Source organism: Diabrotica undecimpunctata, chromosome 7 (genome assembly GCF_040954645.1).
Source record: "Diabrotica undecimpunctata isolate CICGRU chromosome 7, icDiaUnde3, whole genome shotgun sequence".
Classification (NCBI taxonomy): domain Eukaryota; kingdom Metazoa; phylum Arthropoda; class Insecta; order Coleoptera; family Chrysomelidae; genus Diabrotica; species Diabrotica undecimpunctata.
This window is the reverse complement of record NC_092809.1, coordinates 31,326,739-31,350,904: the sequence shown is the minus strand read 5'-3', so window position 1 is coordinate 31,350,904 and position 24,166 is coordinate 31,326,739. Positions and strand designations below refer to the sequence as shown.

At 34.0% G+C, this 24,166-nt stretch overlaps 1 protein-coding gene across 1 annotated transcript in view; it reads left to right on the top strand.

Annotated features, from left to right (window-relative positions):
* LOC140445142 (BMP-binding endothelial regulator protein-like) overlaps window positions 1-22,939 on the top strand; it is a 320,566-nt gene extending 297,627 nt beyond the window's left edge. Inside the window, exons 6-9 of the mRNA XM_072536995.1 lie at window positions 1,978-2,215; window positions 10,536-10,734; window positions 18,305-18,464; window positions 18,525-22,939. Of these exons, the coding sequence (XP_072393096.1) occupies window positions 1,978-2,215; window positions 10,536-10,734; window positions 18,305-18,464; window positions 18,525-19,450 (1,523 nt within the window). The 3' untranslated portion in view covers window positions 19,451-22,939. The remainder of the gene's footprint in view (window positions 1-1,977; window positions 2,216-10,535; window positions 10,735-18,304; window positions 18,465-18,524) is intronic.
* Window positions 22,940-24,166: the final 1,227 nt, after the last annotated feature.

Sequence of the window (24,166 nt, the reverse complement as noted above, 5' to 3'; positions counted from 1 at the left end):
CTTTGCAAATTTTAGAAAGCGAAACCGGTCGTTTTGGTTAGTAAAATTAAACTGATTGTGAGTAAGTCTAATCTATTTCTTTTACCTCTTGTTCAAATTTTTAGTGTTTAGTCGTGACCCAAGTCTAAGTTGAGAAAGTCCACAAAATGACATATTTGGGAACTGTGATAACGGACCAACTAGATCCAGACATAGAAATAAAACGTAGAATAGCAATGACTATATATCAATAGTCATTGATATATATACTGCAATAATCATCTCAGTTTAGAACTAAGACAAGTAATGATTAAGTGTTATGTTTGGTCCGTACTTTTGTATAGTGCAGAAGTGTGGACGCTAAAAGTATCGATCATGAACAAAATTGAAGGAATTGAAAATGTGGTTTTATAGACGAATGCTGAAGATACCTTGGACAGCAAGGAAAACTAATGAAGAAGTACTAAGGAGTGTCAACAAAGATAGAGAACTGCTAAAGACCGTTAAACATCGAAAAATGTCTTATCTGGGACATATAGTAAGGGGAAGTCGATATAAAATATTACAACTGATCCTTAAATGCAAAAAAGAGGGCCGTAGAGGTGTAGGAAGAAAACAAGTTTATTGGTTAAAAAACATTCGTGAATGGACACAGATATCAAATGCAGGACAATTATTCTATATTGCAGAAGATCGAGAAGCCTTCGCAATGGTGATCGCCAACGTCGGATAATTCTGATATGGCACGCGAAGAAGAAGCAGAATTGAATACTAAAATTAAATAAGCAACCTTTTTTAGTGAGAGTCTAAGAAAGGCGAACGAGACAATAAGAGAATATATTTTCTTAATAATTATTGTAACAGAATAATGAAGGATTATTGGGAATATGTTAAGACTTTAACAGAGTTCATACATCTATTCTTATTTATTAGCTGTTCTCGAGGACGAATTCATGTATGTTTCTTCAGGTAGGAGGTTAACCAAATTGGTAATATTAAACCCAGGGACGAGTTAATGCACGTCCCAATAATAAGAAGAGCAAAAGAAGGATCCCTACGAATAATCTAACCAGCATGAATGCCTTCATGCTGCATAGCATCAGAATAAAAAGAATAAGATTGAATTGTAGTTATAGCGTCATAACTCTTTCCAAAGCATAATATGACAGATATTTTTTGTTCACCCTACATTAGTTTAAATCTTTGTAGGTTCGTTGGAAATTATTTTCACTTTTTGGTCGTAATGCGGCATTATCTGCCATATAATATTTTAAAAAATGTCTTAAGTTGTCTTGTTTAATATTAAAAGTGAAACTGGAACAAAACCATGAAGTGGAGATATCCAGGAGTGGCTATTATACCTGTTGAATACAAAGCATGTGGTGTTCGTGTGTATCAAGGTATAAAAAAATGCTTATTAAAATCTTAAAACTATTATTTTAAAGAAGATCTTTTCGGAATTAAATCGTTCCATCATCAGTTTACTGAAAGAGAGAGTAAAAATACCAATATTAAAAACACGTAAGTTGAAATTTAAATGTATAGAAAGAACACGTTGGTTTTTTACTACTTACATAAAAAGTTGTTAAAAAACATTGTTTGGCCACAGAAAAACACTGGAAGGACATCAGTAACAAAAACAATCCTCATGGAATTTACAAAGGTAAATGCAATAGACCGTTACCTTCGGTAATTAATAAAAACTAAAAATGGGGCATCTAACATGTAACAATGTAAGTCGACAAAATCTCACCAGCTCCGGGAGGTCATTTTAGCACCGATTCTAAAATTAAATAATGTAGTTTTCGAATTTTTTTTTATTTGTAAGATTTAGGTTTAAAATCATAAATATATTTGTTGTTCCCTTTAGATATTGTGACGCATTTATGTTAAGTATAACTACCTTTATATGTAGCGACATTTCCATGATCCTAGTATTTTTACACCATGTTTAAATTGTTGCTATTATTACTCAATATTCTTTATTCGTTTTTTTAGAATGCAAAATAAACGAACAAATAGTCACTGATGACAGAGATGTTACTTCAGACGATCCTTGCCTACAATGTCGGTGTACAGGAAAAAAGATGGTTTGCTCGAAGAAAGCATGTCCTGTCTTGCAGTGTGTTCAACAAAGACAAATTCATCCTGTGGGCGAATGCTGTCCGAGATGCCAAGGTACCAGAGCTCTTGTCAGTCTGAAAAATACTTGTACCGTCAAAACATCATTATTCAGGTAACCTCAATTTGTCAGTTGGTAGTACATTATTCCACAAAAGTATGTGCTCTTCTCCAATATTAATTGTTGCGGCATACTTATTGAAATAAGTTATATTATGGTCACGCGGCATATATTTTATCAATCTTCTGAACTATAAAACACTATCGGTCTGTCGTGCAGTTCGACGATTGCGAATGGATCGATCAAGTAAATTGGCTGAATTTATTTTCGTAGCCCCTTTCTTAAACAAGTTAAAACTCCTTAAAACAGTATTTTGCTAACTATATTTTTATTAATATATGTAACCGTTTTTCTTAAAAAGTTTGAAATAATGACTTAATGAACATTAAATCTGCTCAAATACACTCTGAACAGATTTCTTTGAGTAGAGTGTATTTAAATCGTTTAGTACTATACTTTATACATAATTTAATTATACCTTCATAACAAAATAAACTAAATTTAAAAGCGAATGTAATATTTTTTACCAGCATATCATACATAGTCAAAAGATGGACACTAAAAGGCTAACAAATGGTGGATTGGTGCTTTTGCGTTTGAGTATATCATTTGAGATAATACAATCAGTTTTTCCGATTACATGAAAACGGTAAAAAAGAATTGTTTATTTTGCAGATAACTAGTATGTTTGGCACAATAAATTACACACCCTTGACTATTTGTCCAGCTGCATTGCCACATAGTAACAGTTAGTCGATCCTTGCATACTTTAAGTATATAAGCTTCTTTTGCCTTTTTCTGAATGTAGGTCCTTGTGATAATTTTCATTAGAAAAATGCCTGTTACGGTTAACTGAAAACTTTCCCAGGTGCGTATTCCAGATCATGTTCAACTTTTTGGAAGCCGCTTGTTATATCGTGTAATCTTCTGGCCCAGGTTTATGTATTAACGACTACGTACGTAGCCGAGAGAGACAGCTTCACGTACTCTCCGAAGCACGGTGACAGATAAGAAATTGAAAAATTTCTGGTGTCTGCCGGAATTGAACCCGGATCGTCCGGCTTGGTAAGCCAGTACCTAACCACTGATATATAGCCACCACATTATTATTTTATGTTCATCAATATCATCAACCAGTCTTCTACGTCCGAAGTTAAACGTAGGCATAGGTATTGAGCTTCCTGCAGCCAATTTCCAGCGATTTTTTTTTACTACATCTGTCCATCTTGTGGGTGGTCTACCTTTGCTCATTTTGTTTGCTGGTAGTCTTCATACTGTAATTTTTTGAGTCCACCGGTCGTTATTAATTCTGGCCACATGGCCCGCCCAGTTCCACTTCAGACATGTTATGCGCTCTATGACATCTGTTACGCCTGTCCTTCTTATTTCTTCGTTTCTAATCCTTTTTTTTATAGTCAGCTTAAGTAACGACCGTTCCATTCTCCTTTAGGCCACTCTGAGTTTGGTTGCTGTAGCCTGGGTTAAGGAAAGTGTTTCGGCGTGGTAAATCTTGATTGGAAGGACAAATTGGTCGAACGTGTTCTTTTTCAAATAATTTGGTATGTTGCTCTTGAAGATGTTTTAAAGAGCTCCATATGCGACCCATGCGACCCGTGATTCTTCTTTGCAGTTTAGCAGTTTGATTATCACTGGCAATTTGGAGTTCATGGACGAAGTGGTACCAGATTTTTCATGTATTGTGTCTTTCCAAAGTTTATGTTCAAACCAACTTCCTTACAGATGGCAACTAGGTAAGGAATCATAGGTGGGAAAGCATTTCGCCGTCGACATTGATTCCTTTGGCGTCCCACTCCAATTGTTTGAAAGTACGTTCTAGAACTGCCGTAAAGAGTTTGGAGGATAACGTGTCCCCCTGTCTAATTCATCTTTTGATTTTTATACATTTTGTATCTTTGTGTAGTCTTCTTGTTATGTTGCATTATTATATATGTTTGCGATCAGTTTGTAGGATCGATAATCTACACTCCTTTCGTCCAACGCTCTTATAACGCTGTTAATTTCTATCATATCGAATGTCTGCGAAAGTCTACAAAAACCAGAACCAATAGTTGGTTGTATGGAATTTTCTATAATCCCTTTTTTGCAATGAAGCTGGTTGTTAGTGCCAAAGTTTTTCCTAAAACCTGCCTGTTCTCTAGCTTGTTAAAAATCTAATTTTGCTTCCAGTATCTTTTGTTATATATTTTTGTTTCAATTTGGTATAGACATAAACTGAACAGTTCCTTTACATTCTCTAAAAGTCTGTCTCCTTCAATCTTTGCGGTTTCTATAACGCTATTATCTTCTACCGGAGCTTTATTTCTTTTCAGTTTCTTCCGTGCGTTTTTTATTTCGTCAGTTGATATATCAGGGATTAGATCCTTGGTTGACTAATACTTTTCCTGAATTTTCTGTTAGGTGCTGATCATGGTTTTGTTTTGACTACTTTTGTATAATTCTGTGTAGAAATCTTCTACTACCCTTAGTAATTCATTTCGCCTAGTAAACTCATTACTTCCAAGTAATTCACCTTTGTTGGTGATAATATTTCTATCTTTATACTTTAATATCGTTATTTCTTTTTTGTCGTTTGTAAATTGTCTCTTTAGAACTTTGAGACTCTTATTATCTTCTTGTTCTTCAATCGTTTGTTGGATTTGTTCACTTTTATGCCTTCGGTTGTGCGTCCTAATAGATTTTTATATTCTTTTACTTATTTCTCTAAGTTCATGGTGTTCTTTGGTTCTATTGCATTGCATTCTTCTCTTTTCTTCAATTAATGCTTGTATTTTTGTACATATTATTTCGTTTTACGATTTCTTTGTGGCAGTACATTTTTTGGCTTTCCTCTATAACTTCTATTATAATGCTATTCAAGGTTAACAGTTAGGCCTGGATTCTTATTGCTTTCGAGAATGCTGTTGATGTATTCATCAAATGCATTTATGTTATTAGGCTATGTCCAGGTAGGTGTAGACTTCTTTTTGATCATGCCGCATCTCCCTTTTTCAAGGTCTATTTCTATCAAAGTTTTTACCATTCTGTGGTCGCTACCTGTTAAAAACTGGTTTAGGACTATAATATCTCTAACGATTTGTCTCCTGTCACTGATCATAAAATTGATCTCATTCCTTGTTCTTTCATTCGGGCTCTCTAACGTCCATCTTCAATGTTCTTTTTTTGTAGAAGAAACTGTTCATTTGGAATAGATTTTTTTCAGCAGGAAACTAAGTCAAGTTTCATCGCGCTCGTTCCTTTTTCCTAAACCAAATTTTTGCAGTGATGTTTCTGTCTCATGTGCCTTTCTCCCCGTTTAACCGTTGAAGTTACCACATTATATGGTATGTGTTTTTGTATCGTCCAAGGCTAAAGTACTGGCATCGTAGACATTCCCTTCACCAAGTGTCAAGGTTAAGGCAGCTTTTCTAGTAGAAAATTTAACGTTTAATTATGTTAAATTTATAGCCTATCTCCGAAGCATAAAGCGCCACGCAAAATATGAATGAATAAAACTAATATTTAAAGCTGAAATATACTACAAACGTAGCTTGAGTCGTAGCAAAAATCGTGACTAAGAAATATAAAGGACACGGACAAACACCAACATAATCAACCTCAACAGAGATGGAGGGAGATTGACTGGGAAGCTGATATTTCTAATATCGTGTTGAATAATCATCATTGTGGCTTTACAACCCTGTGTGGGTCCTAGCCTCCCCAAGAATTTTTCTCCAGTCGTCCCTATCCATCACCTTCCTCCGCCAAGCACGTATTTCCATATTTCTCATATCTTGGTCTATGTTATCTAGGAATCTTGTTCTGGGTCTTCCTCTTCTTCTTTGACCAATAGGTCTATCAAGGAGCGTTTTTCTAGCTGGGTCGGTTTGCTCCATCCGCATTACATGGCCTACCCACCTCAGACGTCCTATCTTTATGTGTTTTACGATATCTGGTTCCTGGTATATCCTATAGAGTTCGAAGTTGTATCGTCTTCTCCAGACACCATTTTCATTTACCGCTCCATAGATGCGCCTTAGTATTTTTCTTTCGAAACATCCTAACCTGTTTTCATTGCTTTTTGTTAAAGTCCAGGTTTCTGAACCATATGTTAGGACTGGGCGTATTATTGTTTTGTAGAGTTTTACTTTTGTATTTCTTGATATAACTGTAGATTTAAAAAGGAGATTAAGCCCAAAATAGCATCTATTAGCCGTGCAAATTCTGCGGTTTATCTCTGCGGTAGTGTCATTTTCAGTATTGACAAGCGTTCCCAGGTATACAAATTCGTTAACTGCTTCGATGATGTCATTTTCTATAACAAGTGACCGTAGTGTTTGTGGTTGCGTACCTATTTTCATGCATTTTGTTTTGTTGGTGTTTATTATTAAACCCATTTTTGTAGCCGCTTCCTTTAATGCTACGTACGCCTCTCGTGCTGCGTTTTCCGTTCTTCCAACAATATTGATATCATCAGCATATGCTAAGATTTGCACAGATTTGTTATATATTGAACCGGTAGTTGTGATTTGTGACGTACGTATTACTTTTTCCAGAGCTAGATTGAATAGTATACAGGAGAGTGGGTCTCCCTGACGTAGCCCGTTATTTGTTTTAAAAGGTTCAGAGAGTTCCCCCTGGATTCGTACTTTGCATTCAACTTTTTCAAGGGTTAGTTTGGTTAAACTTACCAACTGATTTGGTACTCCTAGGTCTATCATTGCTCTAAACAATTCTCTTCTATTTACAGAGTCGTAGGCTGCCTTGTAGTCTATAAATATGTGGTGCGTGTCTACACCGTATTCCAGTGTTTTCTCTAGAATTTGTCTTAGGGTTGAAATCTGATGAATTGTTGATTTACCACCTCTGAAACCAGCCTGGTATTGTCCTATTATTCGCTCTGCATATGGTGCCATACGATGGCATAGTATATTGGAGAATATTTTATACGCTGCATTTAGGAGCGTAATTCCTCGATAGTTAGAGCATTCAAAGATATCGCCCTTTTTGTGTATGGTGCAAAGTATTCCAATATTCCAATCATTGGGAAGGGACTTCTGTATCCATATTTATTTTATAAGCTGCTGTAGGGCTATTATGATATCGTGGCCACCTTCTTTATATAATTCCGCTGGGAGATTATCTATTCCGGGTGATTTGTTTCTGGCTAGTTTGTTTACAGCGTCTTTAACTTCCAGGATCGTTGGTGGATCCTCCTCCCTCTCGTCTGCTCCGCTTACCTCGCAGCTTTCGTCTTCCGGGTTTTCTTCTTCCTCTATATTAAGTATCTGGTTAAAATATTCCGTCCATCGGTTTAGTACGTCTGTTCTTGTTGTTAAGAGATCGCCATTTAAACTTCTACATTGATTTGTGTTTGCCTTAAATTCTTTTTTGTTGATGTTAACTTTCTTATAGAATGTTCTGAATTCTTTCTCTCTGTTGAGGTTTTCTATATATTGAAGTTTCTTTTTTAAGTGGTTTCGTTTCTTCATTCTGTGTATTTTCTTTTCTTCTCTTCTATTTGTCTGGTAATTCTCTATACTTGTTCTAGTTCGGCGGGTAAGCATTTTTGCATAGGCTTCATTTTTTTTCTGGGTTGCGTCTTTGCATTCATCGTCAAACCAGTGATTTTTTCGGGTACAAGTTTCTGTTCCTATTTCATCTTGTGCTGCTGACTCAATATCTTCCCTTATCCTGTTCCAGAATGAGTCTATATCTCTCTGGTCTTCTTCGCCTAGACTTTGATTCCTTAACCTATTGGTAACATTTTCCCAGTACTGTTTTGCAACAGTTGCATCTCTCAGCTTCTGTACATTCCATTTCATTCTATTCGTGTTGAATAAACCAGAAACTAAATACAAACATCTTTATATATAAACAAGTATACGTAATCGAACATGTAACTTTCCAGATTCAATTAAAATAATGTTGACTATATTATCTATACACAAAATTAATTTTTAATTTACCACCCAGAAAGAAATGTTGTTAAATACCTAACATTAATAGCAGATTAATGAAACCGGTAGGTATATCATATCCTACAGTTTTATCTGAACTTGTTTACACTATTAGAAAAGCATTATTTAAAAAATGATAGTTAATACGAATATATACCCGCGAAAACCGTGAAAATGAGAACAAGATCAAGAGTGAACTACAGGCGGCTTTACAGAATAATTGGGTCCTAGAGAAGCGTTAATCGCAACATCAGTCTTGTTAGAAAAGTGCCGAGACCTTTGAAAATAAGTATATTCATGTTTCAAAGCGTACGTCAAAGCATTTGGCTGGATCAAAACTACAGATAAACGAATACAGGTCGTATATCTACATATACGAACAGAGAAAACTAAAGTTTTTAAATGCAAATACCAGGGAAGCTGAATCGGTGAGGATTTAAATCCTGACTTAAAAATCAGAATGAGTATTTAAACTAACTTTTTTTAAGAGCAAACGTCTTAAAAATGCGGAGCCTCTCAAGCGATATATCACTCGATATACAACAAGATATGTGAAATGTTACACATATATTTTACACTTTTTACACTTTTTACAATTTTGTGGAATTGCAGCGTGTATGCTAAAGTTCTGCATATTGTGCCATTTAAAAGTTAACAGTAAGTATCGACGAATGTTAATAATGTATTGAACTAGCCACGCCACAAACTTGGAAGTTCAGCGACAAATGAATTGTGAACATGAGCCCATTCCAAGGACATGTACCATGTCCTTTTAGAACGTTTGTTACTGTCACAGTTATCTTAATTTTAATTACTGCTACTCTAAATAGCATAATTGTATCAATACCATACTAATCTCGCAAGTTCTTCAACCAAGTCTTTCTTCGTCCTGGACTGCGTTTGCCTGATATTTTCCCTTGCATAATATTTTGTAGCAACCATTATTGGGGACCTCTCATTACATGTCCGAAGTACCGCAGCTTTCTCTTCTTGATGCTTTATATAATATCAGTAGTCTTTCTGAGATGTTCACGTATTGTGTAGTTTCGAATATTCTCCACCCAAGGAACTTTTCTTCTATAGCACCAGATTACAAAATTATTTTTGTTAAGTTAAAAAAGTATTTCGTTTTTATTAAAGTTGTCTACTGTTTAATTTTTAAATCTGAACGATTTGTTTGTAAAATACTATCTTTTTCTTCTTATATTAGGCTTCGGGCCTGTTCGTATACAATATTATGACTTAAGTCGTATTTATGACCTTGAATGCTAGCTATCTCACCATCTTTTTAAAGGTCTTCCTGAACATCTGGTCCTGTTGGTTTTAATCCCCAGTTGTTCTGGCTAGTTTCAAACTAACCGTTCGTGAAACATGCTGGATCTTTTATTTCATTATTTGGTATTTTGTTTAATTAATGTTCTCTTAGCCATTGATGTCAAGGTACTTTTTTTTATTTCTGACGTGCTAAGTATTCTCTTTGTTTTTGCTGTATCGACTCTCATTTCTATCGCAAATATTCATATTGGTCTTCATTATCTTTTTCCATCTAATCTCATATGTAGCAAAAAGCTCGAATTTCGATACTTTAAATATGCGCGAATTTAAGATCCATTGAATGTTCAGACGTCACCGTAATTCACTTTATAAGGATAAGACTATTGTCGCATTGATTAAAAACTACTATACAGTATGTAGTTTTTAATCAATGCTTGCTAAACTAGGCCCAATAAATGAGAACAACAGGTGGCAAATCAGATACTGTTATGAAATATATATATATATATATATATATATATATATATATATATATATATATATATATATATATATATATAGATATATATATATATATATATATATATATATATATATATATATATATATATATATATATATATATATAATTGAATTCAAGAAGGCAGGTCAAGACCGAGAAAGCGATAGGAGGATGATGTGGATGAGAACGTCAAAAATCGGCCACCGTGGAGCAGAATAAATACAGACCGGAGAAGTTTCAGACGTTTAAGAACCAAATGTCACGTAACCTTTAATAAATATGTACCGTAAGTTTAAAAAAACAGGGACAGAGGGAGACAGAGTCGAGATTTTTAGTTGTTCTATTGACTAGTAGGTGTTCTATATGACTATGTTCTAAGAGGGTACAAGAAATTTCGAGATCGATGGAGATTTTATGCCTGCTAAAATTATTCATTTAGATTTTTTTATATGTGCTATCTGATACGTCTAGGCTCTGCTACAGCTGCCGTTTTCATAAATGAATAATAAAGAACTTTTTTCCATCGGTCATGTAACTCCTCGTCCCTAGCTAAATCTTATAAACGGCGAAAACTCAATAATTTATTTTTTTATAGCTATTATTATAACCTTGAATTGTAATATTACATTACTATTTGTAGGCAAGGAGACAAGTTTAGCGTCGACAAATGTACCAACTGTACCTGCACTAATCAAACAGCAATATGTAACAGATATACATGTCCAATATTGGACTGCGCTCCCGATTTACAAAAATCTGTTCCAGGCAGTTGTTGCAAAAAATGCGAACTTCCAGAAGAGTTTAGATCTGATTGTTATATCAATGGACATAATTATCAGGCAAGTAAAATATAAATTAGTCTAACTTATTAGTAATTACTACAATTCTGAATAGCTAATCCTTTATACTTACATAAATTGGTTTATGTAGATCATCACGAAATATTATATGTTTATTTTAAATTTAATTTCCGCTACATTTTCTTCACCATATTGTCCCTATATCCTGACACTAAAACCTGGAAAAAGACCAGAAGACTTTAAATCCTATAGACCTATAACTTTGCTGCCGATTCTATCAAAGGTATTCGAAAAGTTTCTATTGATAAGATTGATTTCAATATTAGAAAAAACTAAACTTATTCCGGACCACCAATTCGACTTCAAGTTAAAGCGTGGGACAATCGAACAGGTCCACAGAATAGTAAAAAAATCTCCTACGCTCTGGAAAGTAAATCCTACCTGTCAGTAGCCTTCGTAGATGTCAGTCAAGCCTTCGATAAGGTTTGGCATTAAGGCCTACTTTATAAGATACGGAAACAGTTGCCATATCCTTTCTTTATACTCCTTAAATCCTACGTATGTTATAGACAATTCCTAGTAAAGCAGCACGATGAATACACTTAGCTTCACCCTATCAAAGCAGGTGTTCCACAAGGAAGCGTACTAAGACCTATTTTATTCCTAATGTTCACTGCAGACCTCCCATCCAGCACTAACACAGAAGTTGCTACTATTGCAGACGACACCGCAATACTGGCCATGGAATCTAGTCCCATAAAAGCATCAAAAAATTTATAAAAAAAAAACCTAAATAAAATAGAAACTTAGCTAAAAAAATGGCGAATTAGAGTAAATGAAACCTAGTCAACATATGTAACCTTCATAATGAAACGAGGTGAATGCCCTCCAGTCACACTCAATGGCAAGCTATTAAGTAAGGCAAACGACACAAAATACTTATTGCCTTGTGTCCATATTGACAAACGACTAACCTGGCAGAAGTACATCTTTACCAAAAGAAAACAACTGAGCATTCAATTTAGACATATGTGCCGATTGATTGGCCGAAACTCTAAATTAACATTGGATAACAATGTGGCCCCGCTAGCAATTCTAATCTTGCAATCCTCCAACGCTTCCAGAATAAGGTGTTAAGTTCTATAGCAAATGCTCCATGATCCTCCTACATCCTCCTCTATAGAAAAAGATCAGGAAGTGCCTTCGGTAAAAGAAGTTGTAACAAGTTACAGTGTCAAATATGGTTAACAACTAAAAGTGTATCCCGATGTACTCGCGAAGAGATTATTCGATGACAAAAATGAAGTGCGTAAGCGGGAACGATTTTCACCTGACATTATAAATCTTTATGTTAAAATGAATACTACCAACATTTTGATACCTCTCGGTTCTGCCTTATATTATCAATTTTATTGAAATATGCTATCAAAGAACATTAACAGCTAACAAACTTTCAAAAAGTACTTAGTGAAGAAGCCAGGAGATTCCAAATTGAGTCGTAAAACAGTGGGTGAAAAGGGTGAAAGCGGAGCTTGCAGTGTTATTTGATGATGAAGTTGTAAATCATATTGTAGAGCAAACCAATCTGTACGCAACAGCCTCCAATAATCATAATTTTAAGATTACGAAAGATGAAATCAAAATTTTTGTTGGAATTCTTTTTTTTTACCGGGTATCATAAATTACCCCATGAAAGGGTGTATTGGAATTTGGATGAAGATCTGAATATTCCATTTATTTTCAAGGCAAAGAGTAGAAATAGGTTTCTAAAAATTAAAAAGTATATACATTTGGCAGGCAATACTAAACTTAACAAAACTGATAAAATGTCTAAACTAAGACCGCTTATGGATTTACTGAATGCTAAGTTTCAACGATGGGGCACTTTTTATGAAAATTTATCCATCGATGAGGCAATGGTCAAATACTTTGGCCAGCATTCAGCGAAGCAATTCATCAAATCAAAGCCTGTTTGGCTACAAGGAATGGATGTTGTGCAGTTCTACCAGTTACTGTTATGCTGTTGATATGTACTGCGGAGCTAAGTCTTCAGCTAGTGAAGAACAGGTGACCTAGAAAAGTCTAAACTGCCACTAGGATCACAAGTTGTTTTAGACCTCCTGAGTATTATTACAGTTCCAACTGATCACTAATATCTTTCGATAATTATTTTGCGAGTTATAGTCTTTTAGTGACATTAAAACAAAAAAGTATCAGAGCTACGGGCACAGTTCATGATAATCATTCAAAAAATGTCCTCTTATACAAGGCAAAGAAAGTACTATATTATTTGTAAGATGAAACGAAAACGGTGGTGTAACCATGGGTACCAATTACGATACCATAGAGCCCCTTGCGCAAGTAAAGCATGTGCAAAACAGAAAAAAAAAGCAGAGTCACAACCTCAGTAATTCAAGTCCTAAAATTTATCAATGGGGGGTGTGGACTTACTCGATCAAGGGGAAATTAAATAATTACAGAATCAGCATCCATGGAAAAAATGGTGGTGGGTACTCTTTAGCCATATGATAAATGTGAAACTATGTAGGATTACAAATGAAAATGGCAAAATAGATTTACTACTATTTCAATGAAATATTATCCGCCATTACTGCAGAGCTTTCAACAAAGCCAAACAAAGACGATCCACATATATCAAACCATCTAGTATCAAACCACATATATCAAAGGGTATATTGGTTACTCCTGATGGCCATTTTCCTAAAAGAACCACGAACCCTCGAAGATGTCGCCAATGCCACATGGGAGTTAGATGGATGGGTGAAAAATGCAATGTAACTCTTTGCACTGAGCAGAGAGAGTGTTTCAAAATATTTCACTCATAATTAATTATGTGGTTTTTATGTATATGTATGTATTTTTAATTAATGCTTCCTTGGTCTGTATGCATTTTTATGTTCAATATTGCTATTGGTTATTTACAAATTCGTTTTATATATTTTATACCGATTGTCCCAGTGCACCTGGTTGGTTATACTGAGACACTGAGAAATTAAAAAAATGTACAAAATATTTTTTTATATAATTATGATCATAATTAAAAGCAACTACTAAAGGATTTAGGTATATTCAGTTTCTTGCTTGGTGGTGAGTATTATTTTGTTAAACTATCACGTTAAAAGCAAACAACGCCTCTCTGGTTCCTAGTCCGTTTCTGAACCCAAACCGACCATCATCTAATTCCTTCTATGGAGTAGTATCACCGAGCCGCAAGCCCTTATCTATTGCCGTACTGCTCCACCATAGGCCGATCAGACACCAGCATATTCTAGTCTAAGCCGCAGATTTATCTAGAATTTTAAACTGCTGCGTTAGCCTTTTTTATTTTTCTGTACATCGAGCTGGGGCTCGAATCCACATCCACTGAACCATTCGACAGTAAAGTGAATGAGAATCTGCCGCCTAGCCCGTTTGGCTATCTGACCGACATTTTATTTTTAATTGTATTATTTCCATGTATTATTTTCAGTACAGACTAATATACAGACTACATACAGACTAATATTAATAATAAGCTATGTTCAATTTTTGAACATTGCTTATTAATGATATTATACTGTATTTACTACAGTATTTAGCGTTTGTAATCTTATGACATTTGGATATATTGTGGTACCAATGCTGGAAGTGCCCGACTTGCAGACACTGTTTTAGTAGTCGTAGACTTATGACTGGCGACTGTATACGTGGACGTTACCTCAACATACTCAAAAAAAAAGTAATCAGAAACCAAATAGATTACATAATGGTGACAAAAAGATACCGTAATGCCGTGAAATTTACTAAAACTTATCCTGGAGCTGATATCGGTTCGGATCATAATCCAGTAGTATCTGTGATAGAAGCTAGACCAAAGAAAATAAGAAAAACCATCATCCCAGCGTTAGACTTAAGCCAGCTAAAAAGTGAACACCTACGACAAATAATGCAAAAAGAAATAAACACCAGCCTCAGAATAGCAGAAAGTCAAATCCGCAGAACAAACAACATAGATGATAAACTTAAGTGTATAAACACTACAATAAGAACTACGGGAAAGAAACACCTAAACAGATATGTAAAGAAACACAAGGTATGGACGACACCAGACACCAGACATACTAGAACTAATGGATGAAAGACGTAAAATGAAGAATAATGCACAAAAATACAGAGAGGTTGATAAGAACATAAAGCAAAGAATAAAGAAGGCCAAATAATTATGGATTGAAGAACAATGTGTATAAATAGAAAACTATGAAAGAAAATATATATGACACATTCAATGTACATAAAAAAGTAAAAGAAATTACAGGAACTCAAAGAAGAAATCACATAAGTTTGCTTAAGGACAAAGACGGAAATATTGTTATATATTTAACAGAGAAAATTAATAGATGGAGTGAATACATATGAGAATTGTTTGAGGACAACAAAAATAACATTGTTCAGGTAAATGGTGAAACGGGACCTGAAATCCTAAAATATGAAGTAGAAGTGGCACTTAGAAATTCTAAAACTGGAGAGGCAAATGGACCTGATGAGGTTACTACTGCATTATTAAAGCTCTTGAATGATGACTCATAAGGTATAATATTGCACTTATTTAACACAATATACAAAACTGGTATTATACCTCAAGAGTGGCTACATTCGTTACACTGCCAACGAAAACCAATGCAAAAGAATGTTCAGAACATCGAACAATATTTTTAATGAGCCATCTACTAAAGATATTTCTAAACGTCATCCACAACCGAGTTTATCATAAAATGGATTCAGATATTAGTGATACACAGATGGGGTTCAGAAGGGGACTAGGTACTCGAGAAGCTCTCTTCGGTTTGAATGTTCTTACATAAAGATGCCTAGACGTTAATCAGGAAGTACATGCATGTTTTATCGATTTTGAAAAAGCGTTTGACAGAGTACGCCATGATAAGCTAAGAGACATTCTTGAAAGAAAGGACATAGATAATAAAGATCTGCGAATAATTCTCAATTATATTGGAATCAGAAAGCTAACATCAAAATAGAAAATGAGATATTACAAGCAATAGAAATACATACAGGAGTACGACAGGGATGCGTTTGGTCACCGCTGCCATTTAATGTTTATAGTGAAAGCATCTGCCAGGAAACCCTTATGCAAGCAAACGAAGGAATCGTAATTAATGGAGAGGTTGTAAATAATATTCGATACGCAGACTACACTGTACTAATTACAAGAACAGTAGAAGAATTACAACGATTACAAATATAAATATTGCCTGCAACAATTATGGCATAAGTATCAATTTTAAAAAAACCAAGTATATGGTCTTCAGTAAGAACATGACACAACCAGCACATATTAGTATAAACGGCATTCAAAATGAAAAAGTATCAAGTTACAAATACTTGGAGACTTAATAAACGAAACTGGAGACCAAAAAAATGAAATAAAAAGACGTATCGAAATTGCCAGGGCCACCTTCATAAAGATGAGGAAATTCTTCTGCAACAGAGATATAAGCATCCGTCTACGATTAAGAATGCTAAGGGGCTACGTATTTAACACGCTATTATACGATGTAGAGGCCTGGACTCTCAAACAGAACAACATAAAAAATATTGAAAGTTTCGCGATGTGGTGCTACCGTCAAATGCTGAAGATAAATTGGGTTGAAAGAGTCACAAACTTTGAAGTAATGCGAAGGATAGGAAAAGACCCAGAAATTTTGTCAACTATCAAACGAAGAAAACTTGAATATTTAGGTCACCTGATGAGAGGACATAAATACGCATTACTTCAAAATATAATGCAAGGAAAAATAGAAGGAAAACAGAATCCAGGCTGTAGAAGAATGTCATGGTTGCGTAATTTGAGAGAGTGGTTTGGCTATACCACTAATGAACTCTTTAGGTCAGCTGTAAACAAGGTCAGGATAGCCTTTATGATTTCCAATCTCCGATAGGAGTGACACAAGAAGAAGAAGAAGAAGATACTTATGAATTACGCCCAAGTCTTCAGTAGTGGAAACAAGGGAACCTTTTATATAAAACCTTAATGCTAGCAGCAGCTGCTATTCTTTAAAATAATTTGTTCTGTCTCAATTTGCTTTGAGTCTTCTGACTTTTTAATCACTACTAATCATAATTAGTTTATAAATATTCTTCATATCCATAATATTAGACATTTAATAATGATAAGAATAATAACAACACCGATCAAACTGAGGGAACCAGAAATGCGCATAAACCGTCTTACTAAGGAGGAAAAAATGCGCACCTGGATGGGTAAACTTCTGCACGGGCGACATCCCAATGATGTCAGTCAAGACCATGTCGACAATATATCGTCGAACTATTGGCTAACATCAGGAAAGATGTTCCCTGAAACAGAAGGTTCACTACTAGCCATTCAGGATCAGGTTATACCAACCAAAAATTACTTGAAATACATCGTCAAAGATCCTCAGGTCCAAAATGACAAATGCCGATATGAATCTCAAGCTCAGGAAACCATCCAATATCTTACCGGGGGCTGTCAGGCATTTGCTGTAACTAATAAGGAACGGCACGACTCAGTAGGAAAGACCATTCATCAAGAGATAGCTATCAAACTGGGACTTCTTCAAACAAACCATCTTCCATATTATCAATACGTTCCTGAGAGTATACTTGAGAATGACAACTACAAGCTATACTGGGACCGCACTGTGCTCACAGACCAAACAGTGGCACATAATAGACCTCATACTAGTTAATAAACTAAAGAGGCTAACAACATTAATTGGTGTGGCGATACCTAACAACAATATTCTTCGTGTTAAACAGAACGAAAAAATTGCCAAGTACAGGGATCTGAAAATCCAAATACGAAGACAGTGGAGAATGGAAAGTACCCAGACAATACCTATTATTCTCTCTACTACTGGAGTCATTCCAAAGAACCTCCTAGAAAACATAAAAAAGCTAGATCTGAATGAACATCTCTACAAGACCATGCAGAAAGCTGTACTACTCTCAACGTCCAGATGTGTACGAAAATTTTTGGGAGATACTCCAGCATACCAAGTCACCTAGGGCTCGATAACACGGAAAGAGTCCCACCAGAGCTCAATTCTTTTGATACCATAGGTATCTGGGATGAGTGAATTTTCCCCTTAGAGGGAGTGAGAGCCGTATGGCTAAATCTGGGATAATAATAATAATTAACGCTATTATTTAATGTCAATCTCCTTCCAGTACCACATCCTCAATGGAAGTTGCTGATCATTCTAGTCCATATGAATTTATTTACAATGGCTTTTAATAATTTTAATGATGTTTTACCAGTCTACTGTCTCAGATGTTGATATTTTAAGGATGGTTAAACCTTTAAAAACACTTTACCATGAAAATATTGGACAGTTACTAATCGTTATACATAAAACTACGAGTTAGTTAGGCGTTTTTGATTTTAACCTGCAGCTTTGTTTAAACACATTAAGTATTAATGGAAAACCGGTCTAATTACACTTCCTTTAATGTATTTTACAATTTTTATATCTTACGCACATAAAGGAGATAATTAAATGTTATAGTGTAAAAAAATGTTGTATACAATGATATTTTTGTTAGATAGGATGGTGAACAATGGAAATTAGACGACTGCAAATCTTGCATGTGCCAGAGAGGAATGCCGAGTTGTGCCATCACCCGATGTAATACTACATCAACGACATGTGCATATGGCACAAAGTTTCAGAAAGTTCCAGGAGAATGTTGTCCGCGATGTGTAGAAGGTAAGAATTTAGTTTAATCTATAATTGAAACAATAGTTTTAAATTCATTAATTTTTTTAGTTGAAGGAACATGTATGGTTTTTGGTGACCCCCATTACAAAACATTCGATGGGAAAATCTACACCTTTAAAGGAATCGGCAAATATCAATTGACTGCTGATTGCACCAATCATACATTCTTTGTAAGAGTCGCCAATGTCCTCCTTGACGGAACCTCTTCCACCACTAGAAGGGTATCCATTAAATATCTAAATGCCAGATTAAATCTTCAACAAAAAGGACGAATAAAGTTTAACGGTACTGTGAAAACAATACCTTTTCAAGTTGATGGGAAATTTAAAGCCGAAAAGAAAAAGGATAATTCTGTGGAAATAATATTGAACAATGGGGTCAAAATATACTGGAACTTTAAAAGTTTCGTAGAAGTCACTGTTCCTGCAACTTTAAAAAACCATGTTTGTGGTCTCTGCGGTAACTTCAACTACGACGTGAAAGACGATCTGACTTCCAAAGTAGGTAAAATGCTTTCAGATAAAGAAATCCTGGCTTTTGGTGCGTCTTGGTGCCTTGGAAATAAATTCGAATGTGCTAAGAAAATTAGAGTACAGAAACTGGAGAAACCTTTAACGCCTATGAAAAAAAGTGCTTGTAGATACTTTAACAGCGATACGTTTTCATCTTGTCGCTCTAAATTGAGCACTCTTAAGTACTTTAAAGCATGCAAGATGGACATGGATCACTGCAAAGGTCATAAATGTTACTGTGATAGCTTAATGGCTTATGTGAGAGAATGTGAACGACTCGGTGTTAACCTGAATAACTGGCAAAAGTATACGTTATGTGATCTAGCGCATTTACGAAATTTAAAAAGAAAACCGAAAAGATCACGTCAACGTAACAGAAACGAACAGCAAGCACTCTTATTAAAGCAATTGCCAAAGGTTCTGAATCAAACTAGGAGCTCTGTAGGCGTACCTTTAACATAATTTGTTACTATTGAAGTAACCTAGTCATTTTCAGTATTTTAGACTTGACAAAGGTCTCGACAGTCCGTGTTGGCACACTTCTTGATTTGAGTGCTGCTTGATGATTTTTACGAAACATTACAATTGAATTTGACTCGATAAAGCCGCGTCTGTGTGATTTGTAGTTACAAACCTAGGCCAGTAGGGTTTCTGATGGTTCGGTTAAATTTATTAGTACGATGTATTACAATCTCTGCTAATAATTGTAACTCACTGCTGAATATAGATGTATTCAGCCTCATTTGTATACAATTCTGTTGCTGTTGCCGCTGTATGTCTTAAATTATTTCGTATTCTTACTTAAAGTGAAAGTGTTTTAAACATTTTATTTATTTCGATTTTTTATTTAAAATTTTCTTTATCATTTAGTAAGTAATATGTGTTTGTGTAGAGGAAAAGGGCTTCAGTACATGATTAGGTACTGTTTTTCATGTTATTGTTATGTATTATATGAGTTGGCTGTAAAATACTCATTAGAGAGACCATTGAATAAACAAAATCCTTGTCCAACAATTTCAAATCGGCTTATCCGATGACAAACTCTTCAGGTAAAAGCGCGTTTAGCAGTATTTTAGATAAATATTGCTTGACTGTTAGAATTTATTTTAGCAAATTTGGTTTAATGCTTGCGATATAAACAATTCTAAATTCAATGTCTTATGAAAATACGAGAAAAAAGTTTCTAGGAACGTAGTAGCTTCAGTTTTTACTATTTTACAAAACATATCTTCGATATGGTTCTGAAATTGTTTTTTTTTGGCCATTTGTTTTACTGAATAAGCCACAATTAATTATAATAAAAATGTCATTTTTGTTTTCTTTCGACGTTTCGATTTACAATCCGGAAATCGTTTTCAAACGATCCCTTAAGTAAAATTTTGAATAATTGATACAACGTTGTAGTAATTATGTTTTATTCCCTTTTATAAAATATTCAGATTCATCTTTGAACCTTAAATATTTTTATTTTTTTTTTCTACTTATACTCCAATCATAATCAATACTTTCGGTCAGTTTATAGTATTTAGTTTTAAAAATATTCTTTTAGTATACCCTGCTGACCATGTATTTTTCCTTTGTCTACTGTTCTGTTGTATTCTATTCGGATTTTTGCATTGAAAACTTCAAGCAAAATCAACTACACAGAGCTTCCTTAATTTATTATTTTATTGTTTAGCTATTCGTAAAATTGGTCTCTAACATTGACATTTTGTCATTATTAACGCCATATATTCGTATAAATGTTATTCAAATATCGTCTGTATTAAGATGGATACTCCCTTTTCGCCCTTTTCTGTGGCAACTATCAAGTTATCTTTATTTTATTCAGTTAATATACCACGTGTTTGATCTTTTCACTTATTACCTGTATGTTCCATGAAAAATTTATTTTAATATTATATTAAAATGGAATTTAAATTTATTCTGAGCCAATATATTAAAAGTTTGTTATAAAACCTAACAAAAATAAATTACAATACTTACTATTAATACGCACAGAATATATACATGTGGGGTTATGTTCTTTCTTTTGTAGATGTGAGGTTATACTGCGGCTTATGGGATCTATAGGCGTTTTCATCAGCTGCCATGTTTTTCGTACAGTTTTCAATGACGTATAATATATACTATACGTCATGTGTCACTAGTTTATAAATTTATAAACAAATATTCATTAAGTAAACATTTTTATTGAATACAGAAATCACATTGTTTATAAAGAAATAGAGGCTTTGGAAAATTTATAAAATAATATGAATTATCTTTAAATGATTAAGAGCATGTATCACTCCTACATACTCCATAACGATATCGCTTCGTTGTTCCTTTTCGTACAGCTATCATAATAATAATAGATGAAAAAGATTGTTTTGCTAGTTGATGCACTATTTTCTTTATTATTATATTTCGTTTTTTTTTTAATAACTAGACTTTTTTTATTTTTTATCTTAATTATGTGTTCACGTGCACTTTATTGTTATTTATATTACTAACCTAACCTAACATGTTTATTTACAAAAAAAAAATGTACGCAAAAAATGGCTGTCACTATTTTGTGATGAAAAGTCCTATTGTAGCTACATTAAGAGTAAAACTTACTGGTATAATATCTGTCGAATATCGAAAACTTGACAGATGACAGAGGGATTTTCCAATAATTGGAAATATCGCTTTGTTTTAATACAAATATGTATTACAACAGCTTGAATTTTATTGTTTGTAAAATTTTTGTACGAAAAGTCGTTCACGTTCACTCAGTCGAAAATATGACATTAGTTCAGATGTAATTTTATGTATACATTAGGGTATTGTATTTATTTTTATATTTTAGTGCAATGGATAAAATAAAGTTTTAATTATAACGAAGAATGCCAAAAATAGCAATGTAATATATTTCAAATTTATAAAGCACATGTTACAACCGATTAAATCCAATGTTAAATGCTGATAAAATCAATTTTGGTTACTTACAAAAATATAAACGGATTATGAGTAGAAAAAAAAAACGTTACAGAGCTGTATCAAACTATTTCACGAGTTAACGAGGATTGGCAATAGCTTGTGACTTGTATATAAATTATATTAGCACAAAAATATTTGGGTAGATTATTCATTTTAAGGGAAATATTGGTACTAAATTAATTTTTTCTATTATAATATCTTTTGGTTTCTATTTTTGTGTAGTTTGAGTTGGCACCACTATTTAACCTTTTGGGTTGTTGAGGTTATTACTTCCTTACTGTTGATAATGGTTTCTCTTTGGTAGCATTCTTCTTTTTGTCTCCATCCAAGTAGTTAATGTCGTTAAATATTAATAGCATGCACTTTTTTTTATTATTAAATCCACTGCTTCAATTGCATAGTTCAAATCAGGCAAAATGAGTGCAAAAGTGTCATGTTATCTGCCAATATGATTTAGTAAATGTTGTAAATAAATAAATCTTTATCAGACTCATATCCTGTAATTGTCGAATATTACATCTGTTTAAAAAACGCATCTTTATTAGATTTAGATATATACGGATTTTCTATGGCTGCCGCCATCTCTCCGTCCCCATTTTCAATGCACTTGTATCAAAGGTTGTTACCTCTTCTAGGATCCTTGCTGTCATTGCTTCATCGATATTGTCACGCCAATTTTTTCGAGTGCGTCTTCGCTTTCTTTTCTCAATCAATCCATTCTAATATTCTTTAGGGCCATCTGTCTTCTCGCATCCTCGTTACGTATCCAAACCATGTCAACTGTCGTACAACATATTACGATCTAGCTTCATTTCATCGCGTATTTTCTGGTTTCTGATGCTTTCTAGTTTTTATTAGCTGTGGTAACATCCCAAACCTCGGAGTCGTATAGTGTCACACTTTGTACAATACTTCTATACTTTTTTGTTTTTTTTTTTTGACTTTTGACTTTTAAGCCAGAGAAAAGAGTTTAACGCTCGTGTCACTGCTATATCCTTATTTACTCTCGCTCATGTTTTATTTTTACCATACACTTTCTTATTGAAAATTACCCCCAAATAATTTCGGTCTTAACGTGAAACGCCCTATAGCTCGATATTACAAAATAATATATTTTTGTGGGTAACAGTTACATGTGCCTTGATCTGAAATCACTTTTTATTTAATCGATTAATGGTATGATTGTATATACTATAAATATGTAAGAGTATTATTATCTTTGTGCATTTAATATTTATAAAAATAAACACATGACACTTAAATTAGTGTTAGTATGTAAGTTCCAAAACATTTTATATTTTTTAAATATTGTACGGAGCTTGATCTCAAAACATATATTGTTAAGTAAGTTGTTGGTGGATTTGATTATAATTGCGATCAGCTAATGCTAGTTTCTGAAGCCATTTAATACAATATTACAAAATTTTACGAGAAATACTATTGTATTTTGCGTCAATAAAAAAATGTTTACTAGTTCCAATTCTAGGGCCTAAGGTCTACTCTAATACTATTTTCACTTCAAAACAAATGCCGTCAAAACAATAACACATTTTAATGACGTGAACGGTCCATTTTGCACTGTATTAAACAGTGAATGTTGACATGCTTCGGTTTCAGAATAATGCCGAAGTGCCTATGTCGATAACAAAGGGATATAATATCCTCTAATCGCGCACTCCACAGTGTTTATATTAGCTTTTATTGAAAATGCATCTAGTTTTTTAATTAAATTGGATAGAATTATGTTACTTCGAACTGACTACCGGATTTATTAACATTTGAAATTATATTTTTGTATTAAACAATATTACGGCTGTTATTGTTCACTTTGGTTACCTAATTTTTAATATTTTTACATACAATTTTGATTCTTGAATTACTAACATTAATGCCGCTATAGAGCGTTCCACTTTAAGAAAATAACATTAGGCTTATGGAAATCAGTGTTGCCAAAACTCTCAGGCATGCGGTTTACTAGATTGTCGATATGTTTTTCGAATTTCCATTTTCAATTAACATTTAACTGTAAAATCAGAACAACTGAAGAACCACAAAGCCTTCATATCATTATGTAGTCTCAGAGAACGACATAAAATCGCTGACATACGCACACCGTATTATTTTAAGTTGCAATTAGTAATTAGATATATGCATTCCAAGCGGTCCGTTTATTTGCTTTTAAATCTTTAATAGTCGGCAAAGTGCATGATTTAA